General features: G+C 35.0%; 2 protein-coding genes and 1 pseudogene across 2 annotated transcripts; all 3 read left to right on the top strand.

Annotated features, from left to right (window-relative positions):
- The first annotated feature begins 3,700 nt into the window (after positions 1-3,700).
- Positions 3,701-6,302, top strand: LOC129302445 (potassium transporter 4-like; annotated as a pseudogene).
- A 2,161-nt stretch (positions 6,303-8,463) lies between these two features.
- LOC129316436 (syntaxin-22-like) lies at positions 8,464-11,532 on the top strand. The gene is made up of 7 exons (XM_054960866.1): positions 8,464-9,087; positions 9,180-9,273; positions 9,597-9,736; positions 9,837-9,905; positions 10,027-10,184; positions 10,288-10,388; positions 10,977-11,532. The coding sequence occupies exons 1-7, from the start codon at positions 8,915-8,917 to the stop codon at positions 11,040-11,042; spliced, it is 801 nt and encodes a 266-aa protein (XP_054816841.1). The 5' UTR covers positions 8,464-8,914; the 3' UTR covers positions 11,043-11,532.
- Positions 11,533-12,036: 504 nt separating this feature from the next.
- On the top strand, positions 12,037-14,520 carry LOC129316428 (uncharacterized). Its single transcript, XM_054960860.1, has 2 exons — positions 12,037-13,400; positions 13,857-14,520. The coding sequence occupies exon 1, from the start codon at positions 12,377-12,379 to the stop codon at positions 13,304-13,306; it is 930 nt and encodes a 309-aa protein (XP_054816835.1). The 5' UTR covers positions 12,037-12,376; the 3' UTR covers positions 13,307-13,400; positions 13,857-14,520.
- The last annotated feature ends 4,853 nt before the right edge of the window (positions 14,521-19,373 follow it).

Genomic DNA, 19,373 nt, shown 5'->3' with positions numbered 1-19,373 from the left:
TTGTTGTAATCTTAGGTATTATCTGTAATCACCAATTTGCGTGGAATACTTTTACCTTAATACTGAGAAGAATCTGTAAATGTTATTATGCATCTATTAAGCAATATTGTTGAGAGCAAGCTTAATAATATTGTAATAGGGGAAAAGATGGATCGCATCATGTTTTTTAATTAGGATTCTAATGTGAAACGGTTAGCTACTAATATGCATTACTAGGTGACAAGGAAACCTTCCGATTTTATCCTAAAATTGATTTGAAGTAATAATTCACTATAGACCAAATGTAACATCCTGATTTTTATATAATAAAGAAATTGTGGAATTTAGGTTTTGAGAAAAAAAATGATAATAATAGGAATTTATATTATTTGAGATTATTTAGAAATAATATTATGATTAGGTATTTAATTATGAATTTAAAAATTTAATTTAAAATCACATAAGCAATATTTAGTTAAGATATAATACATAAATAATTTTTTTTATGTGTGTGTTAAAAAAAAAGAGAAGGTAGAGGAACAAAAAAAGGGGGGGGTGGAAGGTTGTTGTTTCTAAGTCCCACATTGGTTAGATGAGGGAAGAGAAGAGGTGCCTTCATGTATAAAAAGGAGGGGGGTGTGTGCATTAGGAAGCATGAGAGGCTAAGATGCAATTTAGAGAAAATTGCAACTTTGGGCCCAAAGGTTGAATAATTAAATTCAAACCTATAGTTTTTTTTTAATATAATTTTGGGACTCACAATCCCATTTTTATATTATTTTTCTCTCTTCCTCTCACGTTGCTCGGCGTTTTCTCGCAAGGGGGGATTATTTTCTTTTTTCTTCAGGTATGTTCTAACTTTCCTGTTTAGATTAGCATTTAAAAATTTATTTAATTACAAAATTAATTTTATAGTTATTTTCTAAATAATATTAGCTTTCTAGTGATATGATTATTTTGTAGGATAGAGTAAATATTTTGATTAGGATTTTTCTATAGGATAGTTAATCTGATGATATGATGGATTAAAAATATAGGTTAAAATTTTAGGGATATAGTAAATATTATAGAATATTTTCTTAAGGTTGAAACTCATGTTTAAGAATTTTTGAGTTAAAATCTAGATCTATATGGTTGAATTTATGTGGAATCTGAGATGTAGGGATAAATCTATGATTATTAAATATTTATTTAAGTATGAATAGGTATTTTTGAGGTTATAGAAAGGTGATTTGAGGCTTCAGGATAATTCTAAAATTTTAATTTATTTTTAGATGAATTTTTAGAATGTAGAAGGATGATGAAATTGCGATACTAGAAGTGAATTGAGGATAAAAAAAAAATAGTTCATTAGGGTACGAGAATTTTAGAAAAGAATTTGGGAAGTTAAATAAGGCATAAATCTTAAATTAGTGTTAATATGGACTATAGATTTAGACTTTCTAACTCTTTAAATTAGAGTTATTTATTTTAATGTAAAATTAATATATAGTATTGTGAAATAATTATGTAGATTATATTGACAAAGATAGTGGTGAAAAAGGAGTTGTGAAGGGGAACTTGTTATTCAAGACACAAGGTAACCATTATTAATGTGTTGTGATGAGTGTGTTTGTGAATGGTTATGTGTTGTTTTGTTGTTTGGAAAAATTATGAATTATTGAAAATAAATACTGTATATACTTGTTTGAAATTATTGCCAAGTGGGTTAAAAATTTATTTTTGTTTATCATGATGAGATATTATTGTTCGGATATATTCCTGTTTGGATATTTGAATGATGCATGACTTGTCAGGGTATTTTAATGTATGGTGTTAATGGGAATTTCTGTTCGGTTAATTATTACCACGTGGTAAGCCCTCATTGGACCCAATGAGTGGCGTGTCGCTTGGTCCAACTCACCTTTGGCCGGGGTGATTTGGCGTCCGAGCATGGTGAAAAGGAGGATATAAGGTGCAGTCATGCAATTAAATACTTGTTCGGTTTGTTTGAAAATATTGTTCGGTTAAATGTTTTGTGTGCCCACTTAGCAATCGCATGATTAGTTACATCCGCATGCATCATTACATATTAATTTTGGTTACTGAGACTTTTAAGTCTCATTCCCCGTGGTTAATATTTTTACAGGAGCGGCGAGAACCGAGGAGGAGAAAGCACCAGAGGTGTAATTATGGTGTATGAGACACCATCTTTTACGTTGCCTCTTATTTTGGATTATACAATGTATCTTGTGCCAACTTAGGACATATCTTGTCTATGGAGCATGTAAACTCTAATCCTTTTTATTAAATGCATTTATATGTCCAAGAGGATTATGTCTGTCCCTTTTGATTCATGACCTAATTTAAATAACATGCTATGAGGATCATGTCTGTCCCTCATGGTTCTAATTGCTTTTTGAGATATTTTAAGACCTGTGGTATATTGTCTTGGATGTATCATGGTAGAAATTTTTCTACCATGATAAGGGTATGATAAGGGTTCAATGAAAAAAAAAATTGATTTCTTGAATTAATAACTTGCGCGAAAAATTGGTTTGTAAATTTGAGGGTGTTACACCAAATGGCTAATATCCTTGAAAGCATTTTGTTGTGTACATTTCTTGCTAGTAAAACATCCTCTACTAGCTCAAAATACAACTTTTGGTTTATCGAATTGCTATTTTACTAAATCAAATACATATAACATCAAAGGGTTATCTCTTTCCATGAGATTATCTAGTAAGTTGACTATACCTTATCCTTGACTGTAGTTTTAGCGTCAATATCAAGATTGCAAGTTGTACATAAAACATTAATGCAAGGTTATTTATTTTCTTTATTTGGTCTCCCTTGTTGGACATTCTAAGATTTGATGATCTAATCCTATCAGTTAGAAAGTTGATTTTTTTTCTAAGAAGTTTTATGTTGTTTGCAAGAGAACTTGTATTACTTGCGTGCATCATATTAGTTGGTCTTTTTGCTCTTTAACATTATGGCACCAACAAAGTAGAATTTATGTTTGCCCTATTGCTAATAATCTGGCTTGCATCTATTTTTTTTTTTCTGTTGGGCTGTATAATACAATATTATGGAATCTAAAAATAGTGTGCGCGATATCCCTAAATTACATATTCAAATTCTTTCAAAGACTAGTTTCGATGGTTGGAATTCTCTTGAAAGGATTCTCCTTTACAGTGCTAGTATGTTAGACTTGATCATGCCTACATAGCATTCCCTTTTATGTGCTACTTTATGCACAGATGTTATGGCTTAAGTTTTAGTTAATATTTAATAACCTTAATTGACTTTTTGTTTACAAAACTCTTGAGAGAATATTTGAACACAAACCCTCCTGATTGCTGAGCATATTGTGTATCACTAGGGTTTGAAGCTATGCTCGCAGATCTTGATCACTTTACTGCCTTTTCAATTAGGGTAAGCACACTTTTTTACTTTTGTTTATGTAAAATGAAATTTATTTGGAATTTGTTGATCAATTTATTGAAATGATGAGCAAATTCTGCAATATGTAATATCTATATTAGATAGTTTGGCCCTAGATTGCATGACACTTAAGATTGCAGGGTTGTATTCTTAGCTACTTTATGAATAATACAGCTTTCAATAATTTTGTTGGTATAACTTGATAATGATTATTAGAATTGTCTGAAGAATATGCGACAATTTATCTCTATAACCTTGCAATCATTCAATGTTTTGTGCAGCTTGTATTTATGTTATGATGCACCCTTGTTTAGTAGTACAGTACATAGGCCCAGCAACATTTTGGTCCAAAAACCTCCATTGTATTACTAAAAACTTTTATGACTCATAGCTAATTAGACTATCATACTAAACGATATTGTTTGCTATGATTTGTTAAACTAATATTATGTTATTTTAAGCTCCTTTATGTTTATTGGTCCTACAAAACTTGTATTTTAGCCTGTATTTATTATTGGAACCTTTATAATAGTTGTTGGGAGTCAGGTTGTTATAACTGCCACCTTCTCTATCATCAAATAGTGCCATGCATTTAGTTGCTTTCCATATGTCAAAGTTGTGCACACCTCAAAACGTATATATGAAAAATTTACATCCCAGAAGCAAACTAGATCCTAATGATCTTGACTCTTACTTCAACTATTGGATTTCAGGAAATAACTTTAATTGGAAATGCTTATGGTAATTATTCTTAGCTGGAGAGTTTTTTCTTTCCTTACTTGTAACCCGGACAACACACACATGAAGATATAAACATATATCACCTTTTCCTTTTACTCCTTTAATTGCAATTGATGTGTTTCACTTTTATCATTTAGTATAACTCCCATAAAAAGTAAACTAGTGATTTAATATCAAGCCCTTTAATATTCATGTGATTATTGTTGTTTCCTCGTGTTTCAATTTTGGTATGCTTTGCTTTCTACCCAACAATTGGTTGAATTTTGGCTAGTTTTTCTCTGGGGCTGTCATATTAGCCTATTTCATAGGATAATATTGGAGAGCTTGGAAAATGTCAAGAGCATGTGTTTCTTTGACTAAATACTTAAATGGCATGTGTGTTTTATTTTTCTAATTGATTCTTTTTTGGTATTGGGTGACCAGGACTTGCTTTTGTGATAGAACATTTGTGACTATGTTTTGATGGCATTTGTTATTGTTTTCATCTGGAACAAAAATATCATGCTTGATGTAGTATTTCTTTTGTTCTTTTAGGTGATTAAGGGTCTATACCTATCAACCGCGCGTGCTCATGAAAGTTCCACAAGGAGGGTGGGTTCCTCTTGGCCTATCTTACTTCTTTTTGCTTATTATGTATACTTGGTATTATGGCACTATTCAAAAGTACAATTTTGATATGAAAAAAAAACATTCATTGAGATAGGTAATAGGTTTAGGCCCCACGCTTGGAATTGTTCGTGTCCCAAAAAGAGGTATCATCTACTCATAACTAATAATAGGAGTCTTGGCAATATTCTCTCGCCTCATCACCAACCTTCCTGCATTTCATCAGGTGTTGGTTTTATTTATACGAAATCAGTTCCTATTTTATATGTCCCTCCCAAAGAGTGCTTATTATGCGAATCTGCCCTAAACCATATTGTATGTATAGGTGCACAGTTAGATATCAATACAAGGACATTTAAACCAACGATGGAGAATTCGAGACCCTGCTCATATAGAGCATTGTAGAGTTTATCATGACAAATGTAACATCCCAATTTAAATTTAATAGTTAATTTTGATTAAAAAATTTTAAAAAATATTTAGAGGTAAGCAAATTAGTAGAAAATAATTATTAAATATAACTTAGGATATAATTCTAAATTAAAAATTTTTTTAAAAAAATTATTATTAATTAATTAATTAAAAATATTATTAAATTATTATTATTATAAAAAAGAGAAAGGTGTGAATAAAAAAAAAGGGAAGAAGAAGAAGAAGAATGAGTTTGCTTTCGGCGCCGCGTGCTACAATTATTACGTATATATAATAATAATAAAAAAAGGGGGAGAGAGAGGAAGGAAAGAAGAAATAATAAAAAAATGTGGGACCCTCTGAATTTTTATAAAAACTCACCCGTTTCCTTTCGTTTCTTCAATTCTTTTCCTGTGAAAAAAAAAATGGTCAAGTTGACTCAATGGTACCAGACTTCGTCTCAACTTCGTTAAGGTGGTAGAGGTTGGAGGTTCGAGTTTGGGGAGGTTCCAAAAGACCCCCATGAGGGTGGGGTGAGGAATAACCACTGTACCACCAGTGGGAAAGCCGGCAATCATGTGGTGACATGTGTGTGTCCAGCGCCTGGGAAAAGACCCTGGAGAGGCAGTGGTGACCCAGGAGGGCTGTTACATAACCCAACTATGGTTGAGTTAAATTATTTTTTAAAAAAAAATTTAGTGTGTTACAACAAAAGCAATGGCATCACAATTCATAAATGATAGGAATTCAGGATTAATTTGTTCATGTTGCATTTCCTCACAATCAAGTTCAAGCCTATTATTGGGAGGATTGTTAAGCTAGCATATTTTACAGTCTATTATTGAGGATTAAAGCTTGAAATTTATCGGGAGCCAAGTGAAGTTTCAGATGCTACATAACATTGATATGGATTCTACAATGAGGGAGGAACTTTCGGATTTGATAGAAGCAAAGGGATGTGGGGTTATATATATAATGAGACATACAAATGTGAAAGCAAGGAGGTTGTCACCATCCTTGAAAAAACTAGTGGTTGATATTGGCTATTCATTTCTACGCAGAATTATAGGGATTCAGTGGTTGCCCTTAACATTCCTCATATCAGTCATGTGGAAGTTGGGATGATTTGTTATGTGTAGATTTGAAATTTTGTCGCTTGCTTACAGGTAAGGCTATAGGCTCTCTAACACGTTGTTGTCAGGAGAGAGAGGGGTTAAGCATGTGTGCTCCATTTCTTCATTCAAAGTTGCCCTAAAGTGGATATCAAAACCATCTACGGGAGGATGTGGTATTTCCATAATGATACTTATTGAATAAATCCAAAATTAGTGTCTTCTCATTCATGGGAGGTTTTTTTTAAGACAGTCAAACTTCAACTGATCATTTTTAGGATACTTGTTAGACAATAATAAACTAGTAGGAATTAGTAGACATTGATGAATAATTATTGAATTTAAATACGTAGTACACATAATGAGTGAGATTTATCATTAGACAATAATATATCTATTCACTCATACATGAAGATTACTGTAGCTAGTTTAAAACTAATCCACGTGGGGAGTAATCAGGCAAACTCAAAAAGAAGCTCTCGGGTAAAATACCTTGCATATGTCCATAGGCCATTATCCAATTTTGAAGCATTTAGGTAAGTTGATTTCTTGCTACATTTGTACTTTTGTATGACTTCTTATAATTGACTACACGAATTTTTTCAAATCAAGTGAGAGGTTCAATTTACATTGAAAAAATGACAATTCAGGACTCTATAAAAATATTAAGGACAATTACATATTTTAAATTATTGAAATTTTAACAATAGATTATGATTTTTGTTTGCAATTAAAAAAATGTAAATAGTTGATTGTAAAATTAATAAAATACACTTGAGATTATTTATAACATTAATTGATAATTTAAAAGAACCAATTATGAATCTCATTTTTTTTCTCAATATATAGGCAAACCACTTGAAAAATTAAGAAAATACATTTAGAATTATTTGTAATGTTAATTAAAAATTTACGAGAATTAGTTGCAAACTGTGAGCCAATAATTTTTGATTTTTGCCATTACTTAGAAAATATATTAAACTATGAAATCCATTATAAATATCAAGTTAATCAACAAAAAAATAATTTATTACAAGACCATAATCTTTTATTGAAATTTAATAATTTTAAGTTTGTAATTGTTATTAGTTCCTAATAATCATTGGGAAAAAACAATAAAATTTTTTTGAATTATATAAATTATAATTTAGTCTCTCAAAATGTTATAATTTTATTGGAGTTCTTAAAGATTTCTATGTAAATAAATTTTAAAGTAAAAAGACTATTTTACCTTTATTGAAAATAACAAGTTCTAATTACAACTTTTATTAAGAAATAGCAACTTTTATTTTGTAAATTACAAGAGTTAAATAAGAAATCACAACCTGTTACGTGTGATTTTTGTTATTAACAAATAAGCCCCAATTATAACTTTTATTTAAAGAATAAAATTTTTATTTCGTAAATGACAAGAATTAAATAAAAAATTATAATTTATCAAGTATAATTTTAATTATTGAAAAACATGTTCTTAAAATAACAAACCCAATTTATAACTTTTGTTTAACGAATAATAACTTTTATTTAAAGAATTATAAGAGTTGAATAAAAAATCACAACTTATCAATAAAAGTAAAATGATATTTTAAATTTACAATTTATTAACACAAAATGTTCTAACATTTTAATAAAATTACAATATTTTAAAAAATTAAATTATTATTTATATAATTTGAGAAAATTTTATTATCATTTTTTTATTTACATTTTTAAATTTAAAAAGTTTGAGAGGTTGCCATTTGTGCCAACATCAGTTATTACACCTTTCTTCCAATTTATAACTTTTATTTAATGAATAATAATTTTTATTTAAAGAATTATAAGAATTGAACAAAAAATCACAACTTATCAATAAAAATAAAATAATATTTTAAATTTACAATTTATTAACACAAAAATTTTCTAACATTTTAATAAAATTATAATATTTTAAAAAATTAAATTATTATTTATATAATTTGAAAAAATTTTATTATCATTTTTTTATTTACATTTTTAAATTTAAAAAGTTTGAGAGGTTGCCATTTGTGCCAACATCAGTTATTACACCTTTCTTTCTTTTTCTTAAAAAAGTCCCTATAGTGAGTTTGTGGCCCATGACTAATCCCTAATCTCTACCGTTCCTTCCCCGATTTACCATGCGTTGACTAGACTGCACCGTAACTAATACCATGAACAAAGTACAAACACCGTGGTATTATGATAGGACCCACGGCCCGTGGCCATTTCTCCTCTGCACTAATTGATCCCAGCCTTCTAGCCCCTTCTCTCCTCTGCACTAATTGCCGAAAGGCCGAAAGATCGGCTGGAGGGTTTCGGTATCCGCCGGAGTAAACGTATTTTGCCGGTGTGGTCCTTCTCATAACGGCTAGCTGTGAGCCACGCTTAATGTCATTAATGCGTTTCGCTGCCTTCTGATCCAAATCAAAGGGGCCATATGCTGCCTTTACCCCATTGATTCATCGCCTGACTATCCGGAAGGGGGGAAAAAAAGAGCTTGTCACTTTCTGAGTCAACACTGGCCGCAACAAGCTCTCTGCTCTGCTGTGACTATTCTACCCGCTTTCTTTAGTTTGCATTTTCGTTCATGGTTTTCACTTGAAGTCGATTCGACTGGAGATACCTACTGAGAATCCAGGATGAGTTTTCAAGATATTCAGGGCGGGCCCAAGCGACCTGCTTCCCGAACTCAATCGCCGTCGCAGGCGGTTGCTGCGGGGATTTTCCAGATCAATACAGGCGTTGCCACTTTCCGACGACTCGTTGATGCCATTGGAACCGTCAAAGACACCGTTGGTCATCGCCAGAAGCTGTATGTTTCTGTCTACTTTCCGAAACTAACTGCCCTTCTGTTTGTTACTTAACCGCTGGTTTGGATTTGACGATTTGTGTACTATTTGGTAGGCACGATACGAGGCAGCGGATACTGCAGCTGGTGAAGGATACTTCTGCAAAGCTCAAAGCCTTGAGCGAATCCGATCTTGCTGCCGGTGCTGATGTATGATTTACTTCATTTCTCACTCTGTCTTTCAGCTGTTTGTTGTTTTTCCTAGCCTAATTGATGCGTCTCAAATGACTTTGTTACCCATAATAATTACCTCAATACTAGATAATTAGAAAAGGGAAGAAAAAATCCGCCGTATTGTTTGTTATTTCGCTTTTCATATTGTCTTTGGCCCTGAATTTGATGCTTATATTTAGGCCCATTTGAAGCATAATGGTTGGTTATATTTATGTTGTCAAATTTCCTAAATGAGGGAAAGGGGGAAAAAATTCTGGTGATTTTTTATTCCATTAATTTTCTATCCTTTGTTGGACCAGTCTGGTAAGAAAATTGAAGATGCTAAGCTGGCGAGAGATTTCCAAACCACGTTACAAGAATTCCAGAGAGTGCAACAGCTTGCTTCTGAGCGCGAATCTACCTACCTTCCTGCTGCTCCTGCTTCTTCTTTACCAACGAGGTCTGATGATCCTTTGCATGATAAATATGCTTCTATACTTTCAAAATTGTTACTCCCCCTTCTCTTTTCTAATTCCATTATTTATGTTTTTGATAAACAGCTTTGGCTCTGGTGGAGAATCAACTGGCATAGGTCTGGAAAGCCAACCTTTTATTAGAGAACAAAAGAGGTAAAAGTTTCCGCTACTCCATTGTGCCATGCATAATTTGTTTGTCTCATACTCAACTCGCTGGTTATAACAAGAGCTGTTATTGATGGTCTGATTTTCTTGATCAATGATAAAAATGAAGGCGGGAGATACTTTTATTGGATAATGAAATTGCATTCAACGAGGCCATGATTGAAGAAAGAGAACAGGGCATCAAGGAGGTAGAGGTGCAAATTGGACAAGTAAATGAAATATTCAAGGACCTAGCCGTTCTGGTTCATGAGCAGGGGGTTGTTATTGGTAAATGATGTACCATTGTGCATAATGGGAGTTTATATAGCTTGCTTTTTGTTGCTATGTTTAGTTAATTCTGTTTCCCTCATAGTTTGTTTCATCGTGCCAGATGATATTCAATCAAATATTGATGCTTCTGCGGGTGCAACAACCCAAGCTACTACACAGTTAGCCAAGGCTTCCAAAAGTATGAAATCTAAGTCTTCATGGGTAAGTTGTAAAGACCTTGACATGCTCGTAATCTCCAATCCTCTGGTCCCAAATGTAGGAGTTGGTTGGGGGGTTTGTTTTGGTCGTAAATATAAGATGCCAATCTCTTTTGCTCCCCATCTTTATTATTTTTTTCCTTGCCCTGTAATTAGAATTCTAAATGATGTATGAGTTATGTGGATTATACTCTAATGTAAATGACTTAAAGGAGGGGTGTTTTAAGGAAACAATCATGCATGTTTTTACAAATAACTAACTCGACTAATATCCTTAATCTATGATAATTAGTTGACGAGCTCTTACATTTAGAATTGAAGGGAGTTATAAGTAAACATTTGGTTCCACGTTAGAAATCACTAAAACCATGGTTTTGGTGATTTCCTTCATGAAACCAAACACGTTCTAAAACTTTTGGCTTGCATCATAACTAAGCAAGTCAGCTTTATTAAAATTAGAATAATAACTTCCAATTTAATATCTGCGCATGGCATTGCCTATTGTGTATTAAGTATGATGGTTTTGTCGCTGCATGCTACTCTTACATTATCCTGATGATTTATGGATATTTGAATTTTTGTTACTGTGCAGTGTTGGTGGGTGCTTGTAATTTTTGTTATAGTGGTGGTCGTCCTCGTTGTTTTTCTCATCATTTAGTATCCAAGCGCGTACATGCTGGTATGGGATGATTTGGCTGGACGGATTTTTGGCTTTCTCAGTATCACCTTCCTGATTTTGGTGTGAATTTGTTAAATTCTTCTCTTATTCCGTGAGTCCTTAACTGTGTTAAGACTTCAAGAGTGTATGGCGGCCCTTCACAGCCAGCATTTTTGATATCTAATCTGTCCATTGCTGGAAGTTCGAAGAAGGAAAGGAATAGCGAGTCTACAAAAAGCTGGCCTGATATCCAATGGAAAGATGCTTGAGTAGTCGATACTGCTAAAACTTGAGAGGTTGACTAATGCCAAATGTCTGTGTATTTCTTTTCATGTTGCCATTATTGTGTTAGGGACCATTTGTTTGCACGGCAGTTGATCCGTTTCCACGACTGTATCAAATCAAAGACAAGTGGGAAGGAAATGAGGCAGTTCTCTTATTGCCTTGGGAGTGTTGTTTGTGTATCAATTCTAGTACTTGGGTGGAGGAAGATACTTTAGCTCTTTTTTTTTTTTTCCTTAAAAAAATATATTTCAAGATTTTAACCATAAAGTAACTATTATTTATGTTTCACATGATTCCCGCCACTTGAGTTAATCTTATTGAATCCTTTTTCATTTGAAAAAAATAGCCAACAGACATTACTTATTTGAATTTTAAATTTTAACATGCGAATATTTACTGGCTTAAAAAGGATGAATGCACTTTGTTGCTTCATCCGGAGAAAACTTGCACATCTTTCACGTTTGCAAGTCCTCGAGGGACTTTCGTTCTTGTTGATTTTGTAAATTATAAGTATTTTTTATTGACTCCTTAAATATATTGGCAACAATTAGTGTTAACTGGATGTAGTGCCTTTTTTGCCCCTTTCGTTAGCGGAAGTGGCATGATTTTTATTATCGTGAAGATGTAAAATCTTTTAATTTAAATCTTCTTTTTCTCCTTTTGTAAATAGGCAAACACTAACGTTATATGAATTTTAATGGAGAAAATAGAGGGGAAGGGAGCCTCTTAATTTGGGGGAGGTTTTGGACCCTCCCCTCTAGTTTGCCAAACAAGGTGCAACGGGGAGGGGAAGGCCAAACAAAAGGGTAAACTGCAAAGCTCTTGTTAGGATTTTTGATCTTTTGAAGGAAGGAAATAGATCCAGACCCGGTCACCGCCTTCTGACTTTTGAGAGGAGGAAAGGGAAGGAGAAGAAAAGACAAGGAAAGCTGGCAACCCGCAGGTAGGGCTTGATCGGGTTTCTGGTTTTGAGTAGGCAGCCGAAGATCTCACAAATAGCCACCCTCCTCCGGCATCCGGTGAAACCAATTCTCACACTCTGATCAGCAATGGCGGCCCTCTTATATCACATGTTCTCCTCGTCTGCATTGGTGTCACTTGGTCTCTACAACCTCATCGCCTCAACTCGCAGCTATCTCAAATCCCCTCATTCCTACTCCGCCAAACCCTTCCACCCCTTTCCTCCTTCCTCCTCCAATACTCAGAATCACCGTCTTCGTTACCTCCCTCTCTACCTCGTCTCCGCCTGTCTTCTCATCGCCTTCATCCATCAGCTCATTATTTCCTCCGATTCCGACCCTCTCCTAAAAGGTCACACCCCAGTTCACCGTTTCACCTCACTCCAATCTGCCGCTGTCCTCTTCCTCTTCCTCATCCTCTCCCTCTCTCTTTTCCTCTCCGATTCCTCCACCCTTCTTCCCCTCCCCAATGATCTCATCTTTGCCCTGGCTTCTGCCCTTTTCTTCTTGCAATACTCCGTCTCCGCCGCCTCTGCTTCCGTCCAGACATCTGATCTTGAGGCGAAATGCAACTCTGTTTCTGCCCGCATTTCAGCTACCGCTGCCCTTTTGTGCCTAGTTATTGCTTGTAAGCCTAGGCTCTTCGTTGCCGATATTGGTTTGGGAGCTTCTCTAATCTTGCAGGGGCTTTGGGTTTTGCAGACTGGATTGTCCCTTTACGTTGACGCATTTATTCCCGAAGGATGTCATCGTTTGCTTGATGTGGTAAATGGGGTTGAGGGATCGACCAAGTGTGATGTTGAGGAATTCAAGTTCAGAGCTGTGGCTATTCTGGATCTCTTGTTTTTGGTTCATGTGATGTTTCTGGTGGTCATTGTCATGATCACTTATGCTGTCGTTGCAAAAAGCGTTGGCGTCCGGAGATCTGGCTCCTACGACGCCTTGCCTAACAGTTCTTCCCCTTCTGAAAGTAATCATAGTCATATACAGATGAAATCATTGACTGGCGTGCAGGCTTGAATCATTCCTGTACCTTTTCCCTTTTCACTGCTCAGCACTTCTTTCTGATGCAATTCCTTTTTCTTCGGCAATATTAGTATGATCGTTGTGCTAGGTAATGATATCTGAGCAGAGCTACAATATATTTCGCCTTAGAATTTTGTGATCGGATCAAAACATAAGGGACTTCTTATATACAACCAATGCATATTTATTGAGTTCAAGTAGTTATCAGCTTCCCTTGTCCTTTTTCTTCTTGAATGTTACTGCTTTTAAATCACATTTTGCTACTTTGTTTCATATCACTGATTTCAAAAGATGCATGGACACTTGAACTTAACGATAATAATATTATAATGAATGAGTTAAGGAATTGCTCACACATTTCTTTGTGTAGTTTAAGCCATTATGTTCTTCAAGAATTGATTTAGAACTCACCTCTAAGATACTCGTAGTGATTCCTTAGGAATCTTGCCTTTTTCATTGAGCCATTCATCCCACATGTTCATATTGATAATTTATTTTGCATAAATTATGATCTCACGACCCTGCTGGTGATCTGTGTACCCAGTTTTGCAGTTAAGCTTTGAACCAGAATCCGCTTATGTTTTCTGGGACTTGATCCAGTTCTAACACTTCAAGATTTCCTTGAGGGGTCCATGACTTGTTCACAGCATATACAATCAATCGTTAATTTGCAGGCAGTCTCAGATGCCTGAAAATTGGAAACACATGCTAGAAACTAGGGCGAGCCAACAACATTCACGGTGGTCTTAGATTTCTTAAAAAGTTTGTATGACTCCGCTATGGGAAGGAAATATGTCCTGCAACATATCAGTGGAATTAGGAATTTCAGAAGATATATGAAGAGTTCATATCTCACCGTTATTAGAAAAACAAATATAAGTAACTGAGTATAACTAATTGAACACATCAATTGAGATATGGTATAGCTTTGAGAGTGCGTGGGCTACTAGGCCAGTGGAGCTGCACAGTGACTTTTCTCTTACATGTGCATGTGCTGTCTCTTATTCTTGAAGTGTTCTCATTTTTGGAAACAGCCTGCAAGTTGATATTTTTAGAACCGATGCTTCCATGGCTGAATGTTATTCAGTCTAATGCAGTGGAATTTTTACTGTAACTATCAAGTTCCTTTAATTTTATATCCCCCATTTTGGTCTTCTGTTATTGTCTTGGGCTCTAGTTCTTAAGGAGTTTATGAGCAAATTTTTTTACTACGTGTTCTCACTTCTGACTGTTACTTATTATCCTTGGGACATACTGATCAAACGTGTGAGATTGGGAAATTTGTTTATCCCCAGTTTGGGTCCTAACTGCCGAGTAATTTTTTCTTTTCTTTTCTTTTTTGGGGTTTGAGAAAATGATAGTTTTCTCGATCCTCCAAGTAATTTTCGTATTGTGTTAGTGCCGAAGGTGCTCTTACTCTCTGTCAGTAAATTAGCGTCCCCTGGGCAAGTGCTCTACATTTGTCTACATATAAACGAATCTGTGAAAAGGAATAAATCCTGGTGAAGATATGCTCAGTGAACATTCTTTCACAAAGTGATGAGTCATGATAATTGGCATGGCTATGTCGTCGTCGTTTTTATCAATTATATCTGGACTATTTAGGCACAATTACCTTCGTTTATACTGACCAACCCTTTGATTCATGATGCCGATCCTCGTTGAATGGAGACAGAAATGCCATCGCTAAGACTGTGGCTATATTTCCTGTTTATTTCATGTCTAGAAGCTTGAAATGGATCCTGTCACCCCATTCCCATTTAAGATAAAAATTAATAGTACCAAAGCTGGGTGTGACCACTCATCTCTTCTTAGAGATTTGTAACATAAAACCTTTCTTTCCTTTATTCTTTTTACATGATTGTTTTGATCTTTGCCAATTTTTCTTCAACTCGCTATTATTCCAAATGTCGCTGAAGCAAACGACGGGGATGGCACGCAGTTCAGAACATTATTAGGATAAGGGTTGCCTTGTCGTTGCCATTAGTTTACAAACACTGACTTGCGAGGTTTCAACCTTGTAGAATGGAGATCAGTCTGCCACAGTAAAATCCTATTTCCGCGAACTAGAGGTAAAATACGCATATGTAATGCACTGGCTTGCAGCCGCAGGGTAAAATGAAACTCCGCCTATGTTTATAGCCGGTCCCAAGCCCGGGTAAAGGAGGAGGGTTGTGTTAGGCCATCAACAGCCAATGTAAAAATTTGTTGAATCTATCATGAACATGGACAATAGACGTTATAATGTTAATGCTAGGTCGTTGCCCGTAAGTAACGCGCTGCATGGCTCGAGTACAGTGATAAGTGAGTTAGAGCCGCTGCATCGGCGCCCGGATGTAGTGTTAAATGAGCAAGGGCTACCGCGTCATTCTGGACGCACGCGGCTAAAGAAGTTAGTCCATAAGAGCAAAATTAGATTTGGTACTTGGAATGTTGGGACATTAAATTGTAAATCTGTAGAGGTTGTAGGGGTTATGATTCAAAGGAAAATCAATATCCTTTGCTTGCAAGAAACAAAATGGCGTGGAGAAGAAGCTAAGGATATTCAAGGTTTCAAACTTTGGTATACAGGAAAAGTAAGTGCACGCAATGGAGTAGGCATCATTATAGATAAGGAGTGGAAGAAGAACGTTGTAGAAGTTAGCAGAATTGGAGACAGAATTATTTCTTTAAAAATGATAATTGGACGTGAGACTGTTAATATTGTTAGCGCTTATGCGCCGCAAGTCGGGACAGAAGCCAGTCTTAAGGAATTATTTTGGGAGGATCTGGAGGGGTTGATTCGACACATACCACAGAGTGAAAAGATTTTTATTGGAGGAGACTTTAATGGGCATGTCGGGAGGGAAGCTGGTCAGTATGCGAGGGTGCATGGTGGTTTTGGTTTTGGAGAGCTAAACAATGAAGGGCAAACTCTTCTTGATTTCTCATTGGCGTATGATTTTAAGATTGCCAATACTTGTTTCAAGAAGAGAGATGAGCATCTCATCACCTACAAAAGTGGAGCCTCAAGGTCGCAGATTGATTTTCTTTTGGTTAGGAACACAGATAGAAAACTTTGTAAAAATTGTAAGGTGATCCCTGGAGATGCTGTAACGACACAACATAGGGTCCTAGTCCTTGATGTGTGTATTATGAGTAAAATCCAAAAACGTCGACAAGTAGTAACACCAAGGATTAGGTGGTGGCAATTAAAAGGTGAGAAGCAAGATATTTTCAAGCGAAATCTTTTGGATAAAGGAATTTGGGATTCTCAGGGAAGTGCTAACATCATATGGGAGGATATGGCTAAAAAGATACGGGAGGTTGCAAAAGTAGTTTTGGGAGAATCGAAAGGTCCTGGTCCGAGAGATAAGGAGTCTTGGTGGTGGAATAATAGTGTACAGGACAAAATCAAGTATAAGAAGAACTGTTTTAAAGCCATACATTTGTGTAACAATGAGGAAAATTGGGAGAGGTACCGTATGGCTAAGAAGGAAACTAAGAGAGCTGTGGGTGAAGCTCGTTCTAAAGCTTTTGAAGAATTTTATAAGAACCTTGAGACGAAGGAAGGAGAGCAAAATATTTATAAGATTGCCAAGAGTAGGGAAAGAAAATCAAGAGATCTAGAACAGGTAAGGTGTATTAAGGATGAAGAGGGAAGAATTTTAGTTACAGATGATGAAATTAAAAATAGATGGGAGACTTATTTTTCTAAACTTTTCAATGATGGAGAGGATTCATCTAGTAACTTGGAGGATTTAGTAACTGGTGAAGGAGAACAAAATTTGTCATTCTATCGAAAAATACGTGATAAGGAGGTAAAGGAAGCTCTTAAGAAAATGGCAAATGGTAGAGCTAACGGACCTGATTGTATATCTATCGAAGCGTGGAAATGTTTAGGTGAAGAAGGGGTGAGATGGTTAACTAAGTTATTTAATGTGATTTTACGGTCCAAGAAAATGCCTGATGAGTGGAGGAGAAGTACATTAATTCCTATTTATAAAAATAAAGGAGATATTCAGAATTGTACTAACTATAGAGGGATTAAACTCATGAGCCACACAATGAAATTGTGGGAGAAAGTAATTGAGCATAGGTTGAGATTGGAGACAAGTATTTCTGAGAATCAATTTGGTTTTATGCCAGGTAGATCAACTACAGAGGCGATTTATCTACTAAGGGGATTAATGGAAAAGTATCGTTGTAAAGATAAAGATCTACACATGGTTTTTATTGATTTGGAAAAAGCTTATGACCGTATACCAAGAGAAGTGCTTTGGAAAGCGTTGGAAAAAAAGGGAGTACGGATTGCTTATATTAAAGCCATACAAGATATGTATGAGGGGGTAAAAACTAGTATAAGAACGCCTAGTGGTCAAACAAAGGATTTTCCTATAAAGATTGGGCTACATCAGGGATCATCTCTGAGTCCTTATTTGTTCAACTTGATTTTAAATGTTTTGACGGAACATATTCAAGAGGAAATCCCGAAATGTATGCTCTTCGCGGATGATATAGTTCTTATAGCAGAGACAAGAGAAGAGGTTAATTGCAAACTTGAGTTATGGAGGAGGACATTGGAGTCGAAAGGTTTTCGTCTGAGTAGAAGTAAGACGGAATATTTATATTGTAAATTTGATAAAGGACTATTCGAAAATAATTTGGAAGTAAAATTGGGAGATCAAATTATACCTCAAGTGGAAAAGTTTAGATATTTGGGAGCCATTATCCAAAATGATGGCGAAATCAGTGGAGATATTTCACATAGAATTCAAGCTGGGTGGTTTAATTGGAGAAAAGCTAAAGGAGTTATTTGTGACCGTAAGGTGCCTAATAAACTTAAAGGAAAGTTTTATCGTACTGCTATTAGACCGGCAATGTTATATAGTAGTGAATGCTGGGCTCTAACGGGACAGCAAGAGCATAAAGTTGGAGTAGCAGAGATGAGAATGTTACGATGGATGTGCGGACATACACGTAAAGATAAAATTCGAAATGAGCACATACGTGAAAAAGTGAGGGTGGCACCTATTGAGGAAAAAATGGTAGAAAATCGGTTGAGATGGTTTGGGCATGTACAAAGAAGACCAAGGGAGGCACCAGTGAGAAGAGTGGAACATATAACTTTGAGTCCGATTAAGAGAGGTAGAGGAAGGCCTAAGAGAACACTCTTGGAAGTTGTTGAACGTGATCTCTTAATTAATAATATTTCTAAAAGCTTAATAAATGATAGAGCACAATGGCGTCTTGCAATCCATGTAGCCGACCCCACCTAGTGGGATAAAGGCTTGTTGTTGTTGTTGTTGTTGAAATGAAACTTCTATTAAGAAAACATGTACAAACAAAACACAAGTTCTCTGAGCATCTTTTCATCCCGTCTACTGTATATTTGGAGTCGTGCCTCTCTAAGTGTTCCTCCCTGGGCTGATTTAATTATTTAATTTTAACCCCAGTAAGAAAATGCCACCGACAATATGAGGCCTCCGCGCCCTGTATCATGAGGGCGAAAAAGTCAATTTAACAGAAGGTTCTGGCCTTTCGGGTTCTATTGTAACTGTCCATTATTTCACAGTACTAGCGGTTTGCGGCTCTGTTTTTTTTTTTTTTTTTGGGGGGGGTTATAGGATGATAAAATTCTCTCGTCAATGATCCATTTTTAATATTCCTTGCGTATAAACAAATATAAATTATTTTTAATTAAGTTTTACTTTTTAATAAAATAGTTATTTATTTTTAAATTAATACCATCTTTTCATGTTTATTTCTATTTAATAACATATTTTAGTTGGGATGTTAAAAATATTTTATATTTTTAAATATTTAACCTTTTTAAAAATATTTTATATTTTTAAATCAAAAAAGTACATTGAAGAGTAGACTTAACATGGGTAGCCATGTTGTTAAAAAAATACATAGTGATGCATTTTAGAATTACTGAATTATCATACTTCACCATGTGTTTTGGTGTTTGCCATAAGATTTAAGGAAGATTTAAGCTTTTACTTTCGAATTGTATCTAGATGCATTTGACGACCACGTTTTTCTTTTTCACTGACTGGAGGCATAGTTCAACGTCAAC

The sequence above is a fragment of the Prosopis cineraria genome, unplaced genomic scaffold (genome assembly GCF_029017545.1).
Source record: "Prosopis cineraria cultivar Desert tree isolate PC_DT_omini unplaced genomic scaffold, ASM2901754v1 PC1, whole genome shotgun sequence".
Taxonomy (NCBI): Eukaryota; Viridiplantae; Streptophyta; class Magnoliopsida; order Fabales; family Fabaceae; genus Prosopis; species Prosopis cineraria.
This window is presented reverse-complemented; position numbering and strand designations above follow the sequence as displayed.

What these genes read in the sequence shown, in the direction of transcription:
- LOC129316436 (XM_054960866.1), top strand. Translation starts at nt 8,915, where the DNA reads ATGAGTTTTCAAGATATTCAGGGCGGGCCCAAGCGACCTGCTTCCCGA. An exon ending in GCTTCTTCTTTACCAACGAG is followed by an intron (nt 9,737 to 9,836) that starts GTCTGATGATCC and finishes TTTGATAAACAG; the next exon opens with CTTTGGCTCTGGTGGAGAAT. An exon ending in TGAAATCTAAGTCTTCATGG is followed by an intron (nt 10,389 to 10,976) that starts GTAAGTTGTAAA and finishes GTTACTGTGCAG; the next exon opens with TGTTGGTGGGTGCTTGTAAT.
- LOC129316428 (XM_054960860.1), top strand. Translation starts at nt 12,377, where the DNA reads ATGGCGGCCCTCTTATATCACATGTTCTCCTCGTCTGCATTGGTGTCA.